At 38.9% G+C, this 27,183-nt stretch overlaps 1 protein-coding gene and 1 long non-coding RNA gene across 2 annotated transcripts in view; one reads left to right on the top strand and one right to left on the bottom strand.

Moving 5' to 3' along the window:
- The window catches only part of LOC100556386 (calcium-activated chloride channel regulator 3A-1), a 27,640-nt gene extending 13,520 nt beyond the window's left edge, over window positions 1–14,120 (top strand). Inside the window, exons 8-12 of the mRNA XM_062978050.1 lie at window positions 3,437–3,614; window positions 7,002–7,111; window positions 9,232–9,462; window positions 12,230–12,500; window positions 13,898–14,120. Of these exons, the coding sequence (XP_062834120.1) occupies window positions 3,437–3,614; window positions 7,002–7,111; window positions 9,232–9,462; window positions 12,230–12,500; window positions 13,898–13,992 (885 nt within the window). The 3' untranslated portion in view covers window positions 13,993–14,120. The remainder of the gene's footprint in view (window positions 1–3,436; window positions 3,615–7,001; window positions 7,112–9,231; window positions 9,463–12,229; window positions 12,501–13,897) is intronic.
- LOC134298330 (uncharacterized) lies at window positions 8,042–27,183 on the bottom strand. The gene is made up of 2 exons (XR_010005341.1): window positions 26,607–27,183; window positions 8,042–9,737 (listed from the first exon to the last, which is right to left on the bottom strand). It is a non-coding gene; the product is annotated as an uncharacterized LOC134298330 (long non-coding RNA).

Below are 27,183 nucleotides of genomic sequence, written 5' to 3'. Positions count from 1 at the left end.
CCAAAAGACTTTGTTTTCTTCTGCTGCCCCCAAATGGCTGAATAATCTGCGAGAATACACTTGGCAGTTAAGTATGCTCTTAGCTGTTTAAAACAGCACTAAACACCAATCCCTACCAGCAGGTTTATCCAGATGATGTTTACATTATGGGCTTTTAAATTATGAATTGTTTCCTTATAATAAGTGTTATTTTAACTGATGTTATGCTCTTCAACCTGATAATGTATTTTTAATTGGTGATATATGTTACCGTATTTTAATCTGTTGTTTCCCACCTCAATCCATAGGGAGAAACAGGGAAGGAATAATAATAACAATAAAACAACAATACATAAAAACAGCAACAAAAACAACAACAACAACAACAACAACAACATAATAATAATAATAATAATAATAATAATAATAATAATAATAATAATAAAAGTCTGCTTTAGCTAAACTAGCTGGCTGTATTAAGGTGCAGGGGAGGATGCTGGCCCATTACTGGTATAGAAAAAAACCAATTCATTTGTAGCTGGAATGGTAGGACACACAAGATAAAAAAATATTTTGGTTTAGGTCTGCTGTAGAAGTGCACAGCATGTTTGCTGTCTTTTTCAGAGAACAGGGGAAAGTTATGCCACAGCTCTGAAGAAAATCATAAAGAAATTTAATTTATAAAGGGGGCAACATCAAAAAATGACCGAGCACTGTTACAGAAATGAAAAACATCTTGCCAACCAAAACAAGAGCATTTCTGTGGTTTAGTACTATCACATTACTTGCCTAATTTCGACGATGTGATCTTCCTTGGTTGCCTAGGAATTCAAACTTTCTTTGGGATGATCTACTTACTTCTGTTTCACTTGGACTGACAAAAAAGTCCAGACTCAGTATGAACTGCTGGTATACCAGTATCTCAGTAAAACACACTATGTATAAATGTCTCCTCCCCTTAAAAGAAGAAGAAGAAAGAAACAGTTGAAAGTTGTCATTTATATTTTGCCCAATACAGGCAGTTCACAAGTTATAAACATCCAACTTACAAATGGCTCATGGTTAAGAATGAGGGTGAGACAACAGATGTGAGAAAAATCTATCTCTAAGGCCCCTTCCACACAGCTGAATAAAATCCCACATTATCTGCTTTGAACTGGAATACATGGTAGTGTGAACTCATATATCTCAGTTCAAAGCAGATATTGTGGGATATTCTGCCTTGACATTCTGAAATATAGGGCTGTGTGGAAGGCCCTCGGAAGGAAAATCCACTCTTGAAAGACTTATCATGGGGAAAAGGCATTCTCACCAATCCTAGTTTCCACCAACAACCCAAATATTTCAAAATCAATTTATCACAGAAACAGAAAGTGAGGTGAAATTTTCTACACAGTGTCACAGGCAGCAAAACAAATACCACAGGAGTGTTAACCCTTCCCTATGCTATCCAAAACACACACACACATTTGGCTGGAGGTACACTTAAAAATGTACCTGTTCCAACTTACATAGATATTCAACTTAAGAAGAAACCTACATAACCTTTCTTGTTTGTAACTTGGAGACTGCCTGTACCTGCATTCCCTTTCCACTATTTATTGATAGTGCTCTTGTAACTTGCAATGATCGATGTGAAGATAATTTGTAGTCAAAGGTAACTGGCTGCACATACATCTTATTTCCTGATGACCTGGAATCTGATCTGATTTTAAAGATGATAGTCTATATAAGCATGGTTCCATATTCTTATTATAGATTGCAATTAAAAGACCATTATTATTCTGTCGTTAGGCATCCCAAACATCACCTCCTCTTTGGTTACATCGAAATCACATTTTCCAAGTATTCTAACAGAAGTATTATTTTTGTCCATCTGGCCCTACACAGTTTTAATGATGAATTCAGTGTAAAAAATAGTGATATAAATACCATGGGCAACTAGTGGAAGCATCTTTATTGTCACTGGTGGGAAGTAGCACTTCACACATGCCATTTTGTGAACTCTTATATTCCTTTAATACAAGCAGAGAGTTGGATCTAGTTCAGCGCGCACAGATGGCAATTTGAAAATAAGCAAAATGAGAAAGAAATATATGTACAGCAGCTACACAATAGTGTTCCAAAACCTGAAACAAAGATATGAAAAGACTGAATCACTGGCACCGGTTTTGAAAAGCCTGCGCTGGCCCACTTTACAACAATGTGGATTAAACGTTCTATACTGCCACCAAATGGTATTCTTGGTATCCTCCGATATGAGCAACCTAGTGTATTTGTTTCCTATACATAGTTATATCTCAACTATAGTAGACTCAAGGTAGTACACATAGATCTTCACTACCCTGCTTACTTCACAACTTGAGTAGTAGAAAGTATACTGAGAGAGTAATTATCATAGATTCACCCACTGAGCTACATGCCTGAGTGGCCAAATAAACTAGGTTATCTCTTGGATGTTTGGGTATTACTTTTAGAGGAAATAATTATTTTGCTAAGGCTTAAAAGTCAACAGGACTGGCCTAATACTTTGTTATGCCTGATGCAAAGAACAAGACAGCATCTTCATCCAGTTTTGTTGCAAAGCTGGCAAGATTGGCATATGAATCTTTTCTCAAGGGTGGCAATGGTAGTGTCCTGTTCTGCACTTAAGAGAAGCTAGCATCTTAGGCAATGGAGAGCAGACCATGTGGCATGGACATATTTTGTCCTCAAACTGAGGACATTTCTGGTGGGACCCAAAAAGAATATTTCTTCTTTCTCCAACATTTCATCTGAGGTGGTTGCCTCACTTTTCAAAAGGGTGTGGTTCAACCTGACCCAATGAAAAATATTGCCATGAGGGGCCAGATTTAGGTTCTTTTTCACATTACCCAATAATAGAATGATAATTCTACTTTAACTCTCAGCATCATCCAATGGAATCCCAGCATTTTTAGCCAATGTGTCTCCTCAAACTACAAGACATATAGGATAGGATTCCTTGGGATGCAATCATGGCAGTTAAAATAGAATGGTAGTGCTACAGTTGTGTAATGTGAAATGATTCTTGATTTTTTTTCCTTCCCAGTTATAGTTCCACAGATTGTTATTCATTGGGACAGAACAAGGAAGGGAGGGAATAAATCTGTTCATATTCATGCCAATATTTTATCCTTGAATGAGTCAGGAGTTGGCTTCACTTCCTCTGATATGAGAATGCAAGGCTATAATGAAATCAACTAAGAAACAGATATGACAATCAATTCTTGAGGTTCCAGTTATTACTCATTTTCCTTTCCTAAAAGAGGTGGAAAGTGACCTATCTTGAGGGCTCCATCAGCTTGTTAGGCCAGGACTGCGATTTCCTATTCTGTTGTGCAGATTTGTAGAGTCCCCCCCCCCCCCATAATTTGAACAATGTTCCATAATTTTTACATTCTGGTAACTTAAAACACATGTTTTCTCTCTATTATAGGTATTTTTACAAAAGTATTCAAGTTCTGAAGGTTGTGAAATTGTCCTCCTGGTAGCTGGTGAAGACTCAACTTTAAGAACTTGTTTTGCAGAAGTGGCAAAAAGTGGCTCAGTAGTTCACACCATTGCCTTGGGGCCAAATGCACCAATAGAATTAGAAAAGTTAGCAGACATGACAGGTTTGCAATCAAATATTATTTATTTTATTATTACTAATTTATTTGTTGAATTTATACCCCATTTCCCCCCAAGGATGAGATCCAAAGTAGAGTCTAAAGCTTGTGCATTTGATGTCACCAGTATATTGAAAACAAGCAAATCTAATTCTCCTTTTCCCCTACTTTTGATGACATCATTTTTGTTCTAAGATGGTGGGTTTTTCTTTTTAAATCATATAAATAAAACCTTAATTCAGACAAAACATACATGTTTCTGATTAATCAAAAGGCAGACCTGGAAATAGGAATTCTCCCTGAAGGTGCAAGTTCGCAGTGAGTGTAGTCCTGAAGTCAACTTGACCATTGATGCCTGGGTTTCTGTGGTGACCAACAATACATTTACACAGATATGTCAGCTTTAGCTGTTCCTAGAAATGTTGATCTGGAGTTCATCTGCTCTGTAGAATGCAGTTTGACACCAAGTAACTACCATGACTCAATGCTATGGAATGATGGGAGTAGTCGTTTTAGAAGATCTTTAGCCTTCTCTCCCAAAGAGTGCTGGTATCTCACCAAACCTCAGCTCCTATTATTCTATAGCATTGGCCCATGACAGTTAAAGTTGCATTATCACTAATTCTACAGTATAGATACACCCTTGGTTACAGTGAAACACACCTTCATTATATCCCATTTAGAACATTACAACATGGGGCACATCTACACTGACCAGGTCAGAACAGGGCTGGAACAAATGAGCCAAAGTCCTCATATCTGGGATAACATAGGCAAGGCCATCTTATTTATTTATTTATTTATTTATTTATTTATTTATTTTACAGCATTTATATTCCACCCTTCTCACCCCGAAGGGGACTCAGGGTGGATCACATTACACATATAGGCAAACATTCAATGCCTTTTAACATAGAACAAAGACAAACAAACATAGGCTTCGAGTGGGCCTCGAACTCAGGCCCTCCTGGTCAGAGTGATTCATTGCAGTGATTCATTACAGCTGCTCTCCAGCCTGCACCACAGCCTGAGCCCATCTTAACATGTCTTTGCCCCATGCTAACCAAAGTATCCCCTAACTTTGAATCCATCTGAACAGTTGTGGCCACTGGCCAGTTATGCTCCAGAACCCACCATAACTCTCACTACTATCCCATATTTCCCAGGTTCAGGCAGCCCAAGAACATAGGATGGTATATACCATCCCCTCCTATTTACCATGTTATAGCAGTTACTAGCTGTGACATAAGTTCTACTTGTTGGCCGTCATCTGCAATGATGCTGGCCAGGGTGATCAGACGATCATGGATAGGGGAGAGAAGTAAGCGATTCCTTCTCTCCACCCTGTTGCCCTGGTTGATGTCTCTGCAGGCAACGGTTGACAGGTAGGACCCATGCTAGGGACTGCCATAACACAAAAGGTGGGAGGGGATGGTAAGGGGCCGATCATGCATACATCGTACTGTATCAACCCCAGTATAATAGGTCAGTGTAGATTCACCCATGCTCTATATAAGGCAGGCTTATAAAAGTGCTCAAAAACTTTATCTGTCTAAAGAACAGGTTTTGGAATTCCTTCCCCAAAGAAACCTAATATGTCCCCCTTCTTGCTGTTCTGCCAACATGTCAAAGGTAATTTTTCCAACAACCTTTTAGAAAATAACTAAAATATTTTTAATAATTTACCTTTACACTGATTTTTTAAAATCTTTTGTTTTTGTATTGGATTGAATTTTACAGCTAATTCAATCACATTTTAACAATGTTTTAAATACATATTTACCTAGGATATTTTGTGTGCTTTTATCTGATCTGCTGTAGGTTTTGTAAACTACCTTGAATCCAGGTTTGTGAAAAAAAGGGTGGACATAAGTAAATAAATGGTGGTAGTATTAGTCATGAAAATAGATGTTTGGTCTACACCTATTATACCAAAAATCTAAAATAATGTCAGTTCATAAGGTATCTTCTAGTCTCCCCCACTTCTTTGTGTTGAGCATCACAATAAATGTTGGTCTCAAGATAGGAAATAGCCATAGTGTTAAATAGCCAATGCTATTTTGCAAGTCACCCATGCCTATGAACTCTGGTTAAATTTTGCTGTGATTTAATTAAAGCAATCTAATTTCATAACTCTTGAAACTCTTTGTTTCAAACAAAGTATACTTAAGTAAGATTACTGCCAAACCCAAAATCCCACACCTCTTACATCCACCAACCATCATCCATCAGCACTACCAATGTTACCCCCTCTTATTAATGACAATAGTCGCAAATCCTTGGCTCTGACACAACCTTTCCTCAGAGCCAGCAGTTTCTTGCCATAGGATCTGGTGACCCTCTGCCTCAGAATGGGTTGGAGAGCAGGTGGGCAGCTAGTGTGGGGTCACTCAGTTGCAGCAAAGTGAGTATAGCCAGGAATGGGGCACATGCACACCATTGGTTACCCTTTTTGCTTTGCCCTCAAGGGAGGATCAGCACTGCATCAAGTGACCATGTTGATCCCTTGACCAAGAACAAATATTCAAAATTTGTCAATTGGTCTTTCAAAGAATAATATACAGTAAGCCCCTTGTAAACATGGGGGAACATGATCCTGGACAAAGAGTAGTTACTTGAAACCACAGGTATGACCAAACACATTACCTGACTTCTAGATCCAGCATACCATACAGTTGTGTTGAAGATCATAGAGATTCATCTCTAGGAATCTGCTAGGTCTTCTAACATAACTCTATGATAATCACCAGAAGAAGCATCCCATAGAACCATTTGAAGGACCTATCAAATTCCTAGATGAATCATTTTACCCCTGCAGTGAAACTGCAGATATGGGTTCTGTGATTATTATGTTATTGTGATGAGCTATTTGTCTATTCTCCATGTTCTGTCACTTATTAGTAGGTTAATGAACTTGTGGACATGGTTTATTGCCATAGCCTTTAACCCAACAATGTTCTGAGAGACTAGGTAACATCTGTCATACCATTTTTCTAACAAATCTACAGCTATATTTAAATCCCATGAAAACCCAGTCAACTGTAAAAGAAAATATCTGACAATTGACTGTTTAATCAATTTTAAAATATACCTTATTTAGAAAACAAAAATCCATTTTTACAAAACCCATTTGCCCTATACCAGCAGTGATTAGTATAGGGCGAATGGGTCTTGTAAACATGGATTTTTGTTTTCTAAAACAGGTATATTTTAAAATTGATCAGAATGGTCAATTGTCCGGTATTTTCTTATAGAGATGATTCTAACACTAAAAAGTGTCATTATTTGTGCAACCCTCCATGAATACTTGGTAGTATCACAAAACATATAACACACAAATAAATCTATTGCAATGAGAAATATCTGTACTCATTTTTCCAAATCATGTTTCAGGAGGTTTGAAGTTTTTTGCTACCGACAGTTTGGACAGTAATGGTCTTATAGATGCTTTCACTGGAATTTCCTCAGGAGCTGGTACTACTATTTCTCAACAACTCATTCAGGTTTGAATGTCAAAGATTTGGGATCAATAAGGGGTTCACAATATAAATCGTATTGCCATTTTAAAATAGAGCCCAGTGCATATAGTGCATTTTTGTTTACTGCTTGTAACTGATGTAGGTTTTGATTTTAAAAAGCAATATGAAAAAGATCCATGGCTGAAATTCATCATTGCAGTTACAAATGTGTAACAATAGAGTTATATATCTCTAACTGTTATGGATCCACAATCTTTACTTATTCAATAATGTAATGTTTAATTGTTTTTTTTAAAGTTTTGTATCTGTATTATTTAAAATTTTTATTACATGTGTTCATTTTTTAGTTGCCTTGAATACCTATGGGGCGAAAGGCATGATAGAAATAAAACTAATATGCTGCTACTACTGCTGGGAATATGTAGGGATCATTAAAGCCCGGAATTCTACCTAACTCGGGATAAATCCTTGTAATTGATGGAGGACTGTTCTCCTCTGATCAGGACACCAGCAGAGTGATGTTTCCATGTCGCCCCACAAATGATCTTTGGTGCAAGGAGAAATTGGAACAGAGATTATATTTATGACTGTTGTTAATGAGAGGAGGTAGAAGCATCAATATGCTGCTTCCTGATCTACAAGACAACAGAGTTCAGTCACTTGCAATGGCTGCTGCCCAGTAAATTAGTACTGATGGGTCAGGCCAGGAGACACAATTTAATTAAGAAGTTAGGTAGCTCATTTCGAATCATGCCCTTGTCTTTCCAATTGTCCAGGATCTCAGGCAATCAATTATAATGTTCACTGGTCCATTTCAACAGTATTTTGTTGTTGATTATGTTTGTAGTGCTGGATTGGATTTGCAACCATTTATTCGAGTTTTGCATACTCTGTTAATTAAGCAGTTTAAATCATTGCTTGCAAAATTGCTTGGAAGTGCTGCTAGAAGTGACATTTCCTTCTCTCACTAGTCCATATTTTATTTATTTATAATTGCACATGACAGGTTAACAATTACAACTCTATCAGGAACTAGGGATGGGAAAGCTAAGTTTGCATTTCTCTAAAAAAAACCCCACATTTTCTACAAAATACAATAATGTGAGTTACAAAAGAACATCTTATCTAAAAAATAAGCTCGTACATTACCACAGCATGTGATCTGTAAAGAAAAAAATGCAAAAAAGCATGCATACATTTTAAAAATACAGTATTTATAATTAAAAATGAATAATGCATATTGGCAAATATGTACAAACTCATAGTCAAGGGTTATTTTTTTAATGCATTAGTAAAGAGATGTACAAACAGAGATACTCAAATGCCTGGAGTGTGGGGAGTGAGGTCCACCAACCTAGGATGAAAATTGGAATAGGGTGAGAACACTGGGACAATTCTCCGGGGAAAAAATACAAAAATGAAATGGACAGATCTTCACATCCCAGATAAAAACTAATAAAACACTTACATAATAACAAGAAATATTGGCTGGTAAGGGATTCTGGGAAACATATGTTGAAGTACGATATATTTGGAGCAGTTTTATCAGCACAACAGAAGATAAATCTACAGTAGAGTCTTGCTTATCCAACTTTTGCTTATCCAACATTCTGGATTACCCAATGCAGTCTGCCTCCCTCCCAGATCCACAGTTGTTTCTCTAGGCAGCAAGGACTGAAATTTTTACAGATTTAACTTCCAACAATGTTGTTACTGTAAGTTCATTATATGCAATTCTATCTTTATTTGAGGTCAATTTTTTAGTAGTCAATGTTTTTATAGTCAATGTTTTCAATACATTGTGATGTCTTGGTGCTAAATTCATAAATACAGTCATTACTACATAACGTTACTGTATATTGAACTGCTTTTTCTGTCAATTTCTTGTAAAACATGGTGCTTTGGTGCTTAATTTGTAAAATCATAATGTAATTTGATGTTTAATAGGCTTTTCCTTAATCCCTCCTTATTATCCAACATTTTCACTTATCCAATGTTCTGACGGCCCGTTTATGTTGGATAAGTGAGACTCTACTGTATTTACAACAGTGCTAAAATTAGTTGTTTTAAATTTAGTTCTTTTTAATAGGATATTTATGTATTTTTCTTCAGCATCAAAGTATTCTTTTAAAATTTCCCAACAGCTTGAAAGTGAAGGAAGGAGTGTCCGTCGTTTTGATTGGCTGGATGGTACTGTATCCATTGATAGAACTGTGGGAAATGACACTTTCTTCTTAGTTACATGGAATGTGAGCATGACTCCACCAGGAATTATTCTGAGAGATCCCAAAGGAAAAACATATACTCAAAATAACTTTGTCATGGAAAACAACAACCTCCGAACAGCTCGACTCAAGATTGCTGGAACTGCAGAGGTAACAAAAATGAAATTTCTTTATGTTCTATGTATATAATGTTGCACACATAAATAATGTGCTTGTTTCTTTCAGTAAACAAGCATATGACTGTTTTATGGTGTTGCTGGACTTGCAACAAACAGTGTCAGAGAAACTAAAAGAGCATATTCGATTTTGTAACTGAGAAGAACCATGCAGCTCTGTTTTGCTTGCTTCTGGAATTTTCTCAAAAGTAATTATTCCAGAAATTTCAGGTGCTGTCTTTTGTAGCAGTTGTCACACCTTTCATTTTCCTATGCAGAGAAGAGAAATAAATAAATAAATAAATAAATATTATAATTTGCTACCTGCCACTCCTCACAGCTTGAGGTGAAGTCAACATAGTTAAAATATAAAGCTAAAACAAAGTTAAACATTAAAATATATAGATGAAAGCAACAATACTAATAAAACATAAATTTAAAATTCATAGTTTAAAATTGATTGGTAAGATTGCCGGAAGATATGGGTCTTCAGTTGTGTATAAATTCTCATTTAGCTGTCAAAGCTCTTCTAGCAGATCATTCTACAGTTTAGGGGTGGCTGATGGAAAGCTCTTCTGGGTACCAGTTGCCAGTTGAGTAATGGCTGGTTGGAGTAAGCAATAAGCATCTCTCAGAGGACCTGAGTATAAAGGGTGGATTATATGAGAGAAAGCGATTCCGTAGGTAATCTAGACCCAAACCATATAGGGCTTTCAAGGTAATGAAAAACAACAACCACAACAGCAACAGCAATTTTATTTCTTACCCACCTCTCCCTGGGGCTTGAGGCGGGTTACAACACAATTTAAAAATACAAACATTGCAAAAATTCAACAATATACGTATTTCTATAAAAGGTCCACATTAAAACTGCATTTCTTAAGATGCGTATTAAAATACACAAAACAGACATCAAACAAAGGACATGAGTTTAAGCTTCATAGTTAAGGACTGTCTGGGTAGACCTGCCAAAAGATATGTATTTTTAGATGGTTTTTAAATTCCGACAGCTGATGTAGCTGTGCGAGTTCTACCAGCAGGTCATTCCAGAGCCTTGGGGCAGCCGATGAAAAGGTCCTCTGTACCTTGTACTTTGCCCAGAAACTAATTGGCAACCAGAAGAGTGATTTTAGTATTGTGTAAAAAGCTCACTCCTAGATGTAGTCATAACCAATCTGGCTGTCATTTTTGAATTAACTGAAATTTCTTATCTTGGTACAGCACATTACAGAAGTGCAGGAAGGGGTGCAGCTAGTGCATCAGCTGAAGCTGCTAGTAGGCCATGAGCCATGGAGCCTAGAACAGGGTGAGGGAGGTGGGCTTTAGCTTTCCCCAAGACTATGCTAAGGGTGCTGAGCCCTCTTAAAGAACTGGCAAAAATTGAACCAGCAAGCCCCTTTATAGTTTACTCTCCCAGGGACTTATCACAAGTTGTGTACTTACCGATCAAGCACTAACAAATCTTAAGAGATCTTTTGTTCTAGGACAGATGATAGGCAGCATCCTATCTATAATGTACCCTAGACTTTGGAATGAGATACACTGAATACATAGAAGGAGAACAAATACCATGTAGACATTGTACTTGTTAATGTCTTGTTCATTAGACATGTTTTAGTGATAAGGAATGGTGAAAGTAATTTGGCCTTCCCCTGCAAGTAAGTGAGATTAATATCAATATGACTATTTAGCTTCCCCCACCCCATTTAACAACAGATTTGAACCTAAATCTCTAAAAATATTCATGAAACCGACTGAAGGTGTGTGGCAGAGACCCATCAAAACCGCTACCTCCCTGAGATCTGTGTTCACTTTCCTCCAGCCTGATGTCACCTTCCCCAAGTTGATGTTCTTCCTAAGTTCTTCCCTATAACTCCCATCACATTATCTTTCTATATATAAGGGATATTTTAGTTCAAAACAAGAGGACAATAGGCCAGGAAAGGTTCTGACGCTAATGCTAATTCAAAAGGGAATTGAGTAAGAGATCTCCTTGTTCCACTCACAGTTTTAATGAGACACGGGTCTCATAGAAATCCTGGCACTGAAACACCATCCTGATATGGTGCCCTAGAAGACTGAACCCAATATCAAGGCATTTAAAGAAAAAAATTCTGCATTAACATACTACTCTTGCAATTACTTGAAATAAGGAAATACAAAGATTACATTGCAGAAGAGCAGTGAGAGAGGTCAAGTACGATATATCTAGTTTAGTAAAAAAAAAAAAACTGTGGCAATAGACACTGAGAACTGGAAAGCCCTGGCCCTTGAGCACTCTAATTGGAGGTCAGCTGTGACCAGCAATGCTGTGGAGTTCGAAGAGGCACGAATGGAGGGCTTAAGGGAGAAATGTGCCAAGAGGCAGGCCCGTCAAGCCAACCCTGACCGAGACCGCCTTCCACCTGGAAACCAATGTCCTCACTGCGGGAGAACATGCAGATCAAGAATAGGTCTCTTCAGCCATCTACGGATCCATCCCCAAGATAACAGAAATGGAGGACCATCATCCTCGAACTACGAGGGATCGCCTAAGTAAGTAAGTTAGTAGTTCAGTTTAAATCATAAAGAGTAGGGACAGCATAAACCTCCCAAGAAATAAATATCACTGAGGACCACAGTCTTATACCAAGAAGATTACAATCTTTTGCGTATTATTTGAGTCCTTATATGCCCAGATGGCTGTGCTACTTTAGTTTGGGGGAAAAAATCCACACATTCACTTTTCAAACTTTTTTTTTTTTTTCAAATTTGATTTGCAGGCAGGAGATTGGATTTATTCAATTCAGAATATGCATTCAGCAGTTCAAGCCATTTCAATGACAGTCACCACCAGAGCAGCATCTTCCACTGTACCTCCAGCAACTGTGAAGTCCTACATGAACAGAGATATCAACATGTATCCTAATCCATTTATCATTTACACAGAAGTCAGTCAAGGGTTTTTGCCTGTTGTTGGTGCAAGTGTTGTAGCCACAGTTGAAATATCCTCTGGACAGTCTATAGAAGTAGAGCTCTTTGATGATGGTAGAGGTAAGTTTATTTTAAAACAAATGCAGTTCAAAATTCATTTATATGCATAGTTTTCAAATTGTATGTACATATAAAGATTGGCCCATGTAGCCCAATAGTACCAGCAGTGACTCTTCAGGGTTTCTGGCAAATATTCCCCTCCCTCCCCATACAAAGCTGATTGAGAATCTTCATACAATGGAAATGTTTGGGATTTTTGAGATGTTTAGGGAAAGTCCTGCTATTTGGTTGACAATGGGACAGGAACTTCTGTTGGCAGTGAGTCTTATTAACTCTTCATTTACTCAGGAGATAGGGCAGGTTAAAAATAAAGTTGTTGTTGTTGTTGTTGTTATTGGTGTTAGTGGTCATTTGCTATGGTTGGTGTTTTTGAGATTTATCAAGTGTATGCATTTTGTGATAGTAACATTTAACTCTTTCATGGTATCATACATAGGTCACTTTACAATTAGATGTATGTATTAATATATATAATACAAATATGTAAAGGAACAATAAAGAGCTAAACTAGTAAAAAAATAATTTCAAACTCATTGGGCATATCCTATCCTTCTCAATGGATGTTCAGCATCTGATACTGTCAAGTGATTTTTACCTCACTGTGTGTGTTGGCTTAATTTGTCCTGTGTGGTGTCTTTTACGTCTGAATTGTGCTGTTACTATTTTCTACTTCTAAAACATTTGAATCTGGATTGGCCCTTTCATTTTCTACCAGCTACTGTCGATTCCTGCTACTAGCACCACCCAAGAATGTCCATATTGTAATCTGTAAAATGTTGGAAGATGTCACCAATTAACCTAAAGTTAAGAAATTGTATTTAATTGTATAGGTCTGTTGAAGCAGGGAATGTGTTGAGCGCATAGTAAGTTGCACTATATGCAAGTTGGCTGTGTTTGGTCTAGCAGGTTCTATACCTTGCAGACCTGCAAAGTGGTAATGATAGTTACATATATTAGTGCACAAGTTTGTTAATAACAACGTATAATCAAAATGTATAGCAAAGTGCAATTATAGATTTGGAATATGTGCAATGACCACGGAACAGCCTTGGACTACAATTTCTGGATGGTGTGATTTCAATATATAATGTAAGGTTTTAAATTTTAACATGTATTAATTTTAATTTAATTCATTTTAATCTTAATGTTTGTATGTGTTTTAAGGCATTAAATTATTGCCATATGTAAGATGCCTTGAGTTCCCTTTGGGGTAGAGAAAGGCAGGATATAAATAGGATAAATGAATAAATAAAATCACTGTCTGAAGCAAACATAATCTATTCCCATGAAAATGAAACTGTCTCCATCATATTCTTTTGCAGGGGTAGGGCGGGGACTTGAAAAAAATGCATTAAGATGCTTGTTTTATGTGGTAATTGTTAATATTTTCTATTAAGGTGCTGATATTATGAAAAATGATGGAATCTACTCCAGATATATCACATCTTTGAAAGAAAGTGATGGTTACAACTTTAAAGTGCGTGTCCAATAGATCCGCTGACTGAGTCAAGTACAAGGTTATGTAGACAATGGTTTGTAAAATTCTGCATATACTTTTCTTTTGTCCCAAAATTCATACAAAATGTACATATAAAGGAAAATAAAGAAAAATTACCTGAATATACTTTTTATTTAGAGTTATTTTATTCATACAAATGCTATATATTGTTACTGCAAATCAAATTATATACAAGTAGTAAAGTTCTGCTACCAAACATACATATTAAGGTAAAACATTATGTTTATAGCTTTTCCTGGAATGTTAAACCTGATGGTAGACTAGGATACTCTATTTTACATTTATTTTTCTTGTTATATCCTGACCGTTTCACTATACAAAAGTAGCAGTCACTTGAATGATATCTGGGCTCTTCTCAAACCATAGGCATACCAAATGCCAATTCATCACGTGTTCTGTTTGTCCACATCTGAGAAATAGTAAAGGCAGACATAATCTGAAGGAAGGAAATAAATAAAAGGTAAAGGTAAAGGTTTCCCCTGACGTTAAGTCCAGTCGTGACCGACTCTGGGGGTTGATGCTCATCTCCATTTCTAAGCCGGAGCCGGCGTTGTCCATAGACATCTCCAGGTCATGTGGCTGACATGACTGCATGGAGCGTCGTTGGGAAATAAGTACGTATGTAAATAAAAAAATTAATCTTATTCACTCCTTGCTCCCAAATATTATAGAAACGGAGCAAGTGGTCTTTAAAGAGGTTGTTCACTGCTACATCCATTGACTGCAAGATAGATGTGAAGCCACCAGAAATGACTAGCTCTTGTTTCTTGCTCAAGTGCCCCAAACAAGCAGAGCGTTTGATTCATTAGTGCTTCTGGCCTTCTGTTCCACTCAGTTTTAATCCAATCCACCATGAGTTCAAAGTCCATCCAACCCTTTGCCTGCACTCATACAGGAATCCCACTGGGAAATTGTACTCCCTTAGGCATTGTTTTCCTCTTTAAAATGATGTAAAGTGGTAACTTCCCTCCATCAGCTGTAATGGCAAGCATTAAAGTGCAAGTTCTCATGGTGACACGGGATGACCCTTTTGATGAAAGAGTGGTGTTGCAGGCCATATCAAGGAACACAGGATGACCTTTTTGATGTAACCCAGAGGCAAAGTGTTCTTACCACACATCAAGGGAACCACTGACCGCATAGGGAAGTTGATGAAAAAACACAACCTACAAACTATTTACAGACCCACTAAGAAAATCCAACAAATTCTACATTCAGCAAAGGACAAGATGGTTCCTCTCATCTCTGCCATATCACGGTATCCCATGCAGCTGTGGACAAGTCTACATAGGGACCACCAAATGCAGCATTGCCCAAACACGAATCAAAGAACATGAAAGGCAATGCAGACTAACTCAACCAGAGAAGTCAGCCAGAGCAGAGCACTTGATGAACCAACCTGGACACAGCATATTATTTGAGAAAACAGAAATGCTGGACCACTCTAACAGCCACCATATCAGACTACACAGAGAAGCCATTGAAATCCACAAGCATGCAGACAATTTCAACAGAAAGGAGGAAACCATGAACATGAACAAAATATGTCTACCAGTATTTAAAAACTCTAAAATCAGGACAGTAAATAAAGAACCACACTCTGAAAACAGGGGAATTCCAGACATGAAACAATTAGGGCCAGCTAACACCTCCCAACAAAGGATTCCCACAGGCAGGAATCAAGCAGGCCTTGAAACTGCAGACCATTAAATTCTAATCAAGGTGATTAATTGCCACATTCACACTTGCCTCTAACAAACAAGAGTCCCTTCTCCCACCCTGGACATTCCACAGAGCCTTCGACAACAAACCCCTCTTGCCTAATTTCCAACAGACCTCACAACCTCGGCGGATGCCTGCCATAGATGTGGGCCAAATTTCAGGCGAGAAGTTTTCTGTGATTGGGAGAGATGTGAGGCAAGTGAAACCAGATTGTCTCATGTCCTCCTTGACTGAGGGCCCTTCCAGACAGTCCCCATATCTTAGGATCTGATCCCAGGTTTTCTGCTTTAAACTGAATTATCTGAGTCTCCACTGCCAGATAATCAGGGATAAACAGAAAACCTGGGATCACATCCTGCGATATAGGGCGCTTCTGGAAGGGCTCTGAGGAAGCTGGGAAAGGGACAGAGCCACCCATTTTATCTGTTTAGATACAAATATTGTGTTTATAAGAAGAGAATCTACTTTTCCTACAGATCCTATGAAATGAATCAAAACAATGGATGTCCTCAGACCATATTTAGAAAAACTGCTTCCTCTAATGTTAAATGTTGTCTAATCATTAAAAAACAGCATCCCTCTTGTAAAGTCCTGACCAATACATTTTAAACTCTCCTTCTCAATGGCTTTGACAGTTTTTTTAAAAGAAGGAAAAATCTCATTATCTAACAATGGACGTACAGCTGTTGTTTAGAAAGCTGGCGTCCTCTAGTGGTAAAAGTTGTACAATCACTAAAAAAACAGATTACACTGGGAAGCGTTCAGAAGAGTTCAATCTAACTCCATTCCGTAATAAAACGGAGCTTTTCCCTACCTTCCCTTTCCCCTTAAGCATACCATCATCCTGCCAGAATTGATGTGATTTCCCTTTAAGTTAAAAAGGGACCAACTACCTTGAGCTTTCTATGATTATGGGATTAGTAGGCAAAAGGTAGCCAATGTGCTTCTGATAGACTGATTTAATTATCTGGGAGACTTGTTCTGAAATAGCCTTATTCCTGGAAGGATTCAGGCGTTCATGTGTTGTTATATGGATTTGCCTTAACTAGTTTTTGCATACCTCATTGGGGAGGGAGATAAGAAGGACTGCCAATTTCTTGATTTCATTTTGCCTTGTGTTCTTAAGTTTACTGATGCATCTGTATTGGAAATAACATTTACATTAATAAAGGATGGAATATGCTCATGATGAAAATTTATTTCAACAGAAAGCATTACTCAAACTGGTACTATGATACAAATGGATTTATTAGGAAACTAGACCCACAAATTAGTGAATTCATTCTCCCAGAGATATGGAGGATACAGCAGATAGTGTTTTCTCCTACAGAAAGAATGATAGGGTTCCCCTGTCTACATTGATTAGGGCATGTGGTGGCACAAGGTCTTCTCTGCCATGGAGTACTGGTGCTTTAAAAACTGCAACTCCCATGATTCCATACCCTCAGAGTCGGTCCAACAATGAGGCAAATTAAGCGGTCGCTTGGGGCGCAAAACATACGGGGGCGCAGTCGAAACTGCTTTTTCTGTTGATTTCTTGTAAAACATTATGTTTTGGTGCTTAATTTGTAAAATCTTAATGTAATTTGATGTTTAATAGGCTTTTCCTTAATCCCTCCTTATTATCCAATATTTTCGCTTATCCAACGCTTTTATTTTTCAGTGATTGGTTTGGGGGGGGGGGGTGCCAAAATTCTGTTCGCCTACACTTGAAAAATACCTAGGGCCGGCTCTGCATACCGTTGAGCCTTGGCAGTTAAAGTGGCCCTCAACAGCATTACCTCTACAATCTATACTGCCGTATGATGCAGTTTGAAATTGCAGCTACAACATAATCACATATTCTCAAAAATAAATATTAATGAGTAATGAATATACTTATACTTCCAAGTAAGGAAGTATATGACTGTAGCATTTAGCAGAAAATTTAGCACTGGTTGGTTTAAATGAAAAAAAATGAACTAGATATGTAATCAAGTTAAATAAATAAATAAAAAAAACAACTACCCTATATACTCATGTGTAACCCTAGAAACTGCATTATAAGGAGCCTCAGATTTCATCAGATTAGTTTGGCCCACAGACATTTGCAGATTCATTAAGTGAGAAAGCTCTCTGGAAGTTCAATCCAAACTGTCTTGGAAATAAAGCACACTTTTCCCAATTATGAAATGCTAATCTAGAAAATACATCTTAAAATTGATAGAATATGAAATATGGCATACCTATACTGACATCTAGTGGTAAAATTGCCCCAAATAACATGTCAATACCTCAAAGTAAAATTTACTGGGCTCTATTATTTACTTTTTGAGGAGCCCCCAATGGTGCAGTGTGCCACTGAACTGCTGAACTTGCTGACAGAAAGGTCTGCAGTTCGAATTTGGGGAATAGGTGAGCTCCCACTGTTAACCCAAGCTTCTGCCAACCTAGCAGTTCAAAAACATGCAAATGTGAGTAGATCAATGGGTACCACTCAGGCGGGGAGGTAACGGCATGCCATGCAGGCATGCCAGCCACATGACCTTGGAGGTATCTATGGACAATGCCTGCTCTTCAGCTTAGAAATGGAGATGAGCAGAGTCGGATACAACTAGACTTAAAGTCCGGGGAAAATCTTCACCTTTATCTTTAAGATTTACTTTTTAAAAATTTCTGTTGTGATGCAGGTCAAGGCCAGTTTTCAAAGACTGCCTTTCACTGAGGAACAAATATGAGTTAAATGAGTATATAATGCAGAGCTAAATCTTCTAAGAAAATATATAATTACTTGGAGATATTTGGAACAAAACATGGGGAAAATGTAGCTCTTGCAAGGGTTTTATTCTGTGGTTTTAGATAATTATTACACTATTATAACATAAATCTCATCCATAGATGAGATTCAGTACTTTGAAAATCCGTTTTTGTTGTTGTTTTGTTAAAAAAGATAACGGGATTTGACCCTGCCACAGCAATAACACAATCATATATTCTGAAAAATAAATACTAATGAATACAATGAGAGCAGCAGATAAATAAATCTATATACGTATACAAAAGAGTGATGGAATCAGGGCACTGGACAACACAGCAAAACTACAGGCCCCCCAACCCCAAAATTTGACAACACGACCCATCATCCACGCCTCTAGGTTGATACAACAAAAAGAAAAGAAAAATGAAGTCCAAATTAGAGAGAAAGGAATAGTTGTTTTTATCCAATAGCTGCCAGTTAGAGGGCTAATTTCTGCCCACTTGGTCTCCTAGCAACCCACTCAGCCCAGGGCCTCAGTTTCGCTGTTTAGTTTAAATTAGAAATGGTCAGAACATTAGAGACTCATCTCTGGTTGCTTGAGAGTATGTATTAATAATATGACAGTCGACTCTCATTTAACCGGTACCCGTGGGGAGCGGTCGATGACGGATAACTCAGAGTCGTCTCTGGTTGCTTGAGAGTTTGTATTAATGCTATGACAGTCGACTCTCAATTAACCGGCACCCGTGTGGAGTGGTTGATGTCGGATAACTGAGAATCGTCTCTGGTTGCTTGAGAGTTTGTATTAATGCTATGACAGTTGACTCTCATTTAACCGGCACCTGTGGGGAGTGGTCAATGCCACATAACTGAGAGTCATCTCTGGTTGCTTGAGAGTTTGTATTAATGCTATGACAGTCGACTCTCATTTAACCGGCACCCTTGGGGAGTGGTCAATGCCGGATAACTGAGAGTCGTCTCTGGTTGCTTGAAAGTTTGTATTAATGCTATGCCCCATACTATGCCATCACATAACCCTTTATGGACTAGACCAGGGGTCCCAAACTAAGGCCCGGGGGCCGGATGCGGCCCATCGAAGCCATTTATCCGGCCCCCATGGCACAAGGGCAGAAGGGGGTTGGGCTAAATGACCCAAGGGGTCTCTTCTTCTCTTACAACCCTTATTATTATTATTATTATTATTATTATTATTATTATTATTATTATTATTATTTGTAACACAACAAGATGAGTTCACAACAGACACTCTGCTGGCTGTTGTACTGGATCACACGCCAGACATTTCCCAAGTGTCTAGGACTGTGTGATGTATCGGCGAATAATGCGGGCAGATCCCAGTAAGGTGGCCTTCTGCAGCTAGCAGGTGGTAATTTTGTCAGCACCGATTGTGTTTAAGTGCAGGCCAAGGTCTTTAGGCACTGCACCCAGTGTGCTGATCACCACTGGGACCACCTTGACTGGCTTGTGCCAGAGTCTTTGTAATTCGATCTTTAAATCCTCATATTGTGCCAGCTTTTCCAGTTGTTTCTCCTCAATCCTGCTGTCCCCTGGGATTTCAACATCGACACTCCATACTTTGTTTTTTAACATGATTGTAAGGTCAGGAGTATTGTGTTCCAAAACCCTGTATTATTATTATTATTATTAATAATAATAATAATAATAATAATAATAATAATAATAATTCTGCACAAAGGCAGAAGAGGATTGGACTCAATGGCCCAAATGATCTCTTCCAAATCTCTTTATTATTGTTGTTGTTGTTGTTGTTGTTGTTGTTGTTGTTTTTGTTGTTGTTGTTATTACAATAATAATAATTATTATTATTATTATTGCTCGGTGGCCAACTATAGTCCGGCCCTCCAACGGTCCGAAGGATCGTGAACTGGCCCCCTGTTCAAAAGGTTTGGGGATCCCTGGACTAGACATTAATATTGAAATGCAGCCATTGAAAGCAAATATACGACCAATGCAGTTCAAACTGAATTATATGGTCAGCATAGACCCATGTAAACCAGTCCAAGGCTGTTCAAACCGCATTATATAATAATAATAATAATAATAATAATAATAATAATAATAATAAGGCAGTGTAGACCCATATAACACAACCCAATGAAATGCGGTGCAAGAGCCAACACGGCCAACTTGGTATAGTAGCGGTGTTTGGAGGTAGTTGTACTTCAGGAGTTGTACTTCACCTGTATCCAGAGAGCACTGAAGATAACCAACATTACATCTGGACCAAACTTGGCACACAGACTCAACATGCCCAACTGTGAATACTGGCATGATTTTGGGGTCTGGGAATTGTAGTTCACTTGTATTCAGAGAACACTGAACCCAGCAAGTGATGGATCTCGACCAAACTTGGCACACAGACCCAACACGGCCAACTGTGAATATTGGGGAAGTTTTGGGGGAATTAACCCAAAATTTTTGGGAAATTGTAGTCCACCCACATCCTTCATATTATTACTAAATATCATTACTATTGATTACAGCAGCCTGGGGGAGGCGCCTTCCACTGAGCCCTGTCTTCTCCTGGTCCTTCTTCAACTCCCTGGACAGGAAGGGAGGGGGTTCAATTAGGGCCAGCTAGCACCTCCAAACAAAGGATTCCCCCAGGGAGAAGGCAGCCAGGCTTTGAAGCTGCAAGGCCATTACATGCTAATCAAGGTGACTAATAACAGTATGTATACCTGCCACACCAAGACTATTCAGTGTATTCCAGCTCACCAAACTAGGATTACAATAGGAAGAAAACTGCCATACTTTGCGGCTGCAAGGCTATTCACTGCTAATCCACCTGGCCAACAAACAAATCCAAAAAACCACAGCAAGGCGTGGCTGGGCACAGCTAGTTAAATAAATAAATAAATAAATGTAAAATATTTCCAAGTAAGGATGTATAGGATCGCAGAATTTAACATGAAATTCAGCATTGATTGATTTAAATGAAAAAAAAATTGAATTAGGTATGTACTTAATCCAGTTAAATAAAAGACAGCTACCCTATATACTCACGTGTAAGTCTAGAAATTTTGGTTCAAAAACCAACCCCCCAAACCTGGGACAACGTATCCATGGATCAATGCGAGTACTGTACCTTAACTCTTATTTTAAAAAGAAGCATCTCCTTCTCTGAGCAGTGAAAGGTGAAAGCTTAGTCTTGAAAAAATCTCTTTGTCACAGTTAAATTCAGGACCTTGGCAAATTTTAGGAACTTGGCAATTTTCACAGTGCTGACAGATCCAACTGATTTTCAGAATATCTTTGGAAGTTTTTTGATCACCCCTAACAATTATTCTTCAAAATGTAGGTTGAATTCTACATCAGAGAAGAAATGTGAGGAGCTAATATATCTCTAGGATGCTTCTCCTCACTGTGAATGTCTGTCATTACTAACTAGTTGGAAATTGTGGGCACTGAAGAAGACAGACAGTATAAACTCAATAAACTCATTGAATGCATTTTAAATGCAGTTCTGTGGAACTAAAAGAACTAAAACCTTCTGCATACTGACATCTAGTGGAGCTGATTGGAATCATTCTGCATGTGCCTTCAAGTTGCTTGTCAATTTATGGTGATCCCATGAATTTCTTAGGAGTTACTTAGGCCCCTAATTCAGAAAATACATGCTATCCTTAGCTGAGGCTGTTTTTGATGGCATGGAGAAATATATTTGGATGTCACCAGCAAACTGATAGCACCCTGTTCCATGTCTACGGATGATCTCGCCCAGCGGCTTCATGTAAATATTAAAGAGCATTGGAGATAGAATGGAACCTTGTGGGACACCACATAATAGCTCCTTTTTGAGGAGCAGCTATCCCCAAGCGACACCATCTGGAAGCTGCCTAAGAGGTATGATCAGACCCACGGCAGCACAGTGCTTCCAATTTCCAAACCCCCAGGCATTCCAATAGGATACCATGGTTGATGGTATCGAAGGCCGCTGAGGGGTTTAGAAGTACCAACAGGGACACACTCTCCTTGTCAGTGTTAAGATGGAGATCATCCACTAAGGCAACCATAATAATAATAATAATAAAACTTTATTTATACCCCGCCACCATCTCCCCAACGGGGACTCGGGGCGGCTTACATGGGGCCATGCCCAGAACAGTACAATATAGCAAAATATAAAAACAACATATCATAATACAATTAAACAATACAATAAATAATCATGTACAGTGCAACACAAAATAAAAAAAACAATATAAAAGGGGGGGCGCATGAGACACTTAGTTAAAACTTGGGGTGAGAAAAGGATAAGAATACAACCACGGGGAACAGGGACATAAGATAGAAAAACAATCTAGAGGATAGATGTTGGGGGGAGTAACAAAAGAAGTGTGTAATAGTTACTCTCCGAAAGCACATCGGAAAAGCCAGGTTTTTAAATCTTTCCTGAAGGCTAAAAGAGTGGGGGCTTGCCTGATTTCGATGGGCAGTGAGTTCCACAAACGGGGAGCCACAGCAGAAAAGGCCCTCTCCCTTGTTCCCACAAGGCGGGTCTGGGATACAGGCAGTGGCGACATGAGGGCCTCCCCTGATGATCGAAGAGATCGGGCCATAGCAGTCTCAACTCCATATCCTGCTCTGAAACTGGTTTGAAGTGAGTCAAGCAAGTATGTGTCATTCAAGACTGCTTGGAGTTGAAGGGCAACTGCTTTCTCAATCACCTTGCCCAAAGAAGGAAGGTTAGAGACTGGTCTGTAGTTGTTAAAGTCCAGTGCATCCAGGGAGGTCTTTTTCAACAGTGGTCTAACTACTGCTTTAAAAACAGGTTGGAAAGTTTTCCTCCCTGAGAGATGCATTAATAACTTGTTGCACTTGAGATCAAATTGCATCTCCTCCCTGGACGGCCAGCCAAGATGGACAGGGATCAGGAAGGCAGGTTGTCATCCTTATTTGCCCCATCAGCTTGTCCGCATCAACATCAACCAATTGAAACTGATCCAGTGTAATCCCACTTAGAGTTGCTGAATACCTCGTTGTTGGTCTTTGCTCCAATGACATCACCTAAGCCAGCTGTTATGTGAGAGATTTTATCTGCAAAATGGTTGTTAAAAGTGAACTACTGAAGGTTCTAGCAATTGGTTTGGAGTGGAGGGCACCTGGGTTAAGCCTCTCACCACTCTGAACAGCTCAGCAGGACGTGAATCTACAAACGCAATGCATGCAGAAAAGAAAGCTTTCTTCGCTGCAAGTATTGCCACCTTATAGGAGCAAAGATGCCTCTATAACATGTCCTGTTGCATAAAAGTGCTCTAGTTGTCATTCATTTTCCTGAGTGTCTTTGTATATCAGGGAGCCTGTTTTGTCGCGGGTCAGAGAGGACGTTTGGGGGCGATCGTGTCAATAGCCCTGGTTAGTTTTTGACACCACATATTGACCAGGGATCATCAGTGATGCCATCCATAGAACCCTCTAAGGCCTCCTGGAATCTCAAAGGATCCATTAGCCTTCCAGGGCAGACCATTTTAATGCATCCTCCATCCCTACAGGGGTAGGTTGTAGCTGTGATACTAGCCCTGACCAGAAAGTGATCAATCCATGACAACTCAGAGGTATTAATCACCTCTGCCCACAGATCCATATGTTGTGAGCTGAAAATCGCATCAAGTGTATGACCTGCCACATGCATTGATCCTGAAACCAGCTGGGATAGGCCCATGTTTGTCATGGATACCATGAACTACCGAGCTGTACCTGACAAACTGGCCTTCAGTGGTATGTTGAAGTCACCCAGAAGCAGAAGTCTGGATGACTCCCAAAACACCTCTGAGACCAGTTCTGTGAGCTCAGCCAGGAAGTCTGCTAGGCAGCGGGGGGGATGGTACCCTAACAGAATCCCTAGTCTATCCCTGGTTTTCAGAGTCAGGTGCACACTCAATGTGATTCATCTTTCTAGTAGGTTAAGATGGTCTTTCCTCCCTCGCCACCACTTTCCCTCACCTGCTCACTGACGCAGTACCCAGCTGGGAGGGCCTGGGCCCAGGTTGGAGCACTATAATCTCCCAGCCCAAATTTCAGTGAGGCATGCCAGGTCAGCCCCTTCATCCATGAAAAGATAATAGATTATGTGTGTCTTATTCTTGACTGGCCTAGCATTATTTAAGAGCAAGGTGAGATTTTGTGGGTAGTCCAACTGACTCTCCAAGTTCTTCAGGCTGACAGGGTGACTGGAAGGTGGGATAGGTATTAAATGTCTTTCTCTCCTTCCTCTATGAGGCATGGGACCCTGCCATCGCCATATCTCCCTCCGCCTGCACAACTTGTATTGCTGCCCTGGTTTCATTATACATTGAATTAAAAACAAATAATAAAGGGCAAAATGCATGTTCAATAAACAAAGCACAAAAGACACATTATGAGACATTAAGGCCACACTTAACATGTAATTGTAAAGAGCTGTGCACAGTGTGCTGGTACAGCTAGCTTCAGGCAGAAGTTCTTGTAGTCCAGAAGGGAGGCAGCAGGAATGCTGGTGTAGATGCTCTTATTTATTTTATTTATTTCCAGAATTTATACCCCGCCCTTCTCACCCGGGGGGACTCAGGGCGGCTTACACAGTTGGCAACATTTCATGCCAAGAACATAATAATAAAACAAAAAACAGTACATATAATCAATTAAAACTATAAAAATACATCATTAAAATACATTATAAAAACCTTCTGGACTGTTCAAAACAGATAATGTGGATTATCTACTTTGATATTCTGGATTACATGGCAGTGTAAATGACCCCTTAAGCAAAAGTTGTATTCACAAAAAGAGATATGCCAGGTACTTCCTCTGAAATATAACTTCTGTATTTGTACAGGTGGCCTTCTATCCAAGCACTAACCAGGGAACCAGGGATGAATCTAAATTGCAGAATTAGTGTAGTTTGACAACACTTTAGCTCTCAGGCTCAATACTATGGAACTATGGGACTTGCAGGTTTAAAAGATTTTTGCTTTCTCTGCAAATAGTGCTGATAACTCACCAAACTACACCTCCCATAATTACATAGCATTGAGCCATGGCAGCTAAAGTGGACTCAGGCTGCATTAATTCTGCAACACCAGGGTTGACTCTGCTTGGCTTTCAAGATCTGTCATGATCTCATGCCATTAGGGTACTCAGACTCTTGGAATCAGTAGTAACTGAGAAAATAGTGGCCTCAAAACCAGTGAAGGTATGCGCACATGACTGCTGTGCATGATGCTTCACATATAAAATTGCTCACTGGTTTTAATTCAGACACTACATTGGGAATGGATGCATTAAAAGGGATGTCTCAGCCAACTCTAGTTGTTTGGATGAATTTCAGTTGTTGCTGCCTAAGGCCATTGAAGTGATTTTTGCGGAATTCTTGTAACAACCTGGTTTCAGAACATTGCCCAATATCACTATTGCATCATGCCAAGAGAGGCTACTTGAACTGAGGACCGGTTGAGAAGGAAAAATTAATCTAGAAAAATAATACTTTGTGGAAACTATACGTTTTGAGGTTTTGTTGTTGCTGGAAATGCATTGCCACAATTGAGAAAAGGGTGTAAGACTGGTGCTCTTTTCAGAAAAAAATGTTTTGTTAATCTGGTAAACACATTAGTAGAATATGAGATAGCTGTTGTTGATTCATACTTTTTTTTTATTGGAGTTCCACTAGGATTATAATAACATTTGTTAAACAAAAGCTACAGTGTACTGATTTGTAACCTATCCATCAGTGTAGCCCTGTTGGATAAAAAATACGCACCATTATTTTTATTACTTCATTCCTAAATACCCACTGGTGTACAAAATTGCTACATTGGGTCTGATGTACTTATGAAACACTCTGGTGGTGACTACTGAGAAATATTTATCCTCAAAGCCCTCAAAAATTTACAGTGGTGCTCATTGCACCAGTAAGAATGAACATTAACGTCCTTTTTATTTTGTGTCAAAAGCATTGCATAATAAATAAGCTTAAAAGTGATGAAATAAAGGAATCAAAAGCAGCTAAATAGTTTTAGACCAAAAGCGGGCAACAGCGACTGCATTGTCCGTAGCTTTAAACAACTTCTCCTCCGTACATGAGGCAGGACATTGAGGGCAAGCATACCTATGCGGAGTTGTTTGTTCTGCTCCACAGTCACACAAGGTGGAGGATTCTTCCAGGTAGTGCCACCTTGCCAAGTTGTCTTTTGATCTGCCCACTCCGCTTCTGAGTCTGTTTAGGGACTTCCAAGTTGCCCATTCTTGATTTGCCCCTGGAGGCAGACCCTCATCCTGACTAGGAATGAACAAGATGTGTCATATGCCTCAAAGATCTGCAATAAGCCAATGTACATTTGTAGGAGTTGGGCAAAGAAATTGAGCATTTATCCAACAGAAATTCATTAGTCATCCTGACAGTGTTGTGCATATGTCACAAAAAGCCCTGAAACCATAAAAGATACTGAATTCTGTCTACTTGGTACTTAGTGGTAAAAATATTAATAGGAGTGTTCTTCAACCAGATGTAGCAATGATTTTTGGTAGGAAATAACAGAAATCCTTTTACCAATTTACCTGAGTATGTGTCCCATTGAATTTAAAAGGATTTATGGAGTACTAGCTTTGCCTGGCCACGCGTTGCTGTGGCTTATGGGAATCATTTGTTGGCCAGGTGCAATAGCAGTGAATAGCCTTGCAGCCTC

This window comes from Anolis carolinensis, chromosome 4 (assembly GCF_035594765.1).
Source record: "Anolis carolinensis isolate JA03-04 chromosome 4, rAnoCar3.1.pri, whole genome shotgun sequence".
Lineage (NCBI taxonomy): Eukaryota > Metazoa > Chordata > Lepidosauria > Squamata > Dactyloidae > Anolis > Anolis carolinensis.
The sequence above is the reverse complement of the archived record's forward strand: the minus strand, read 5'-3'. Positions and strand labels throughout refer to the sequence as shown.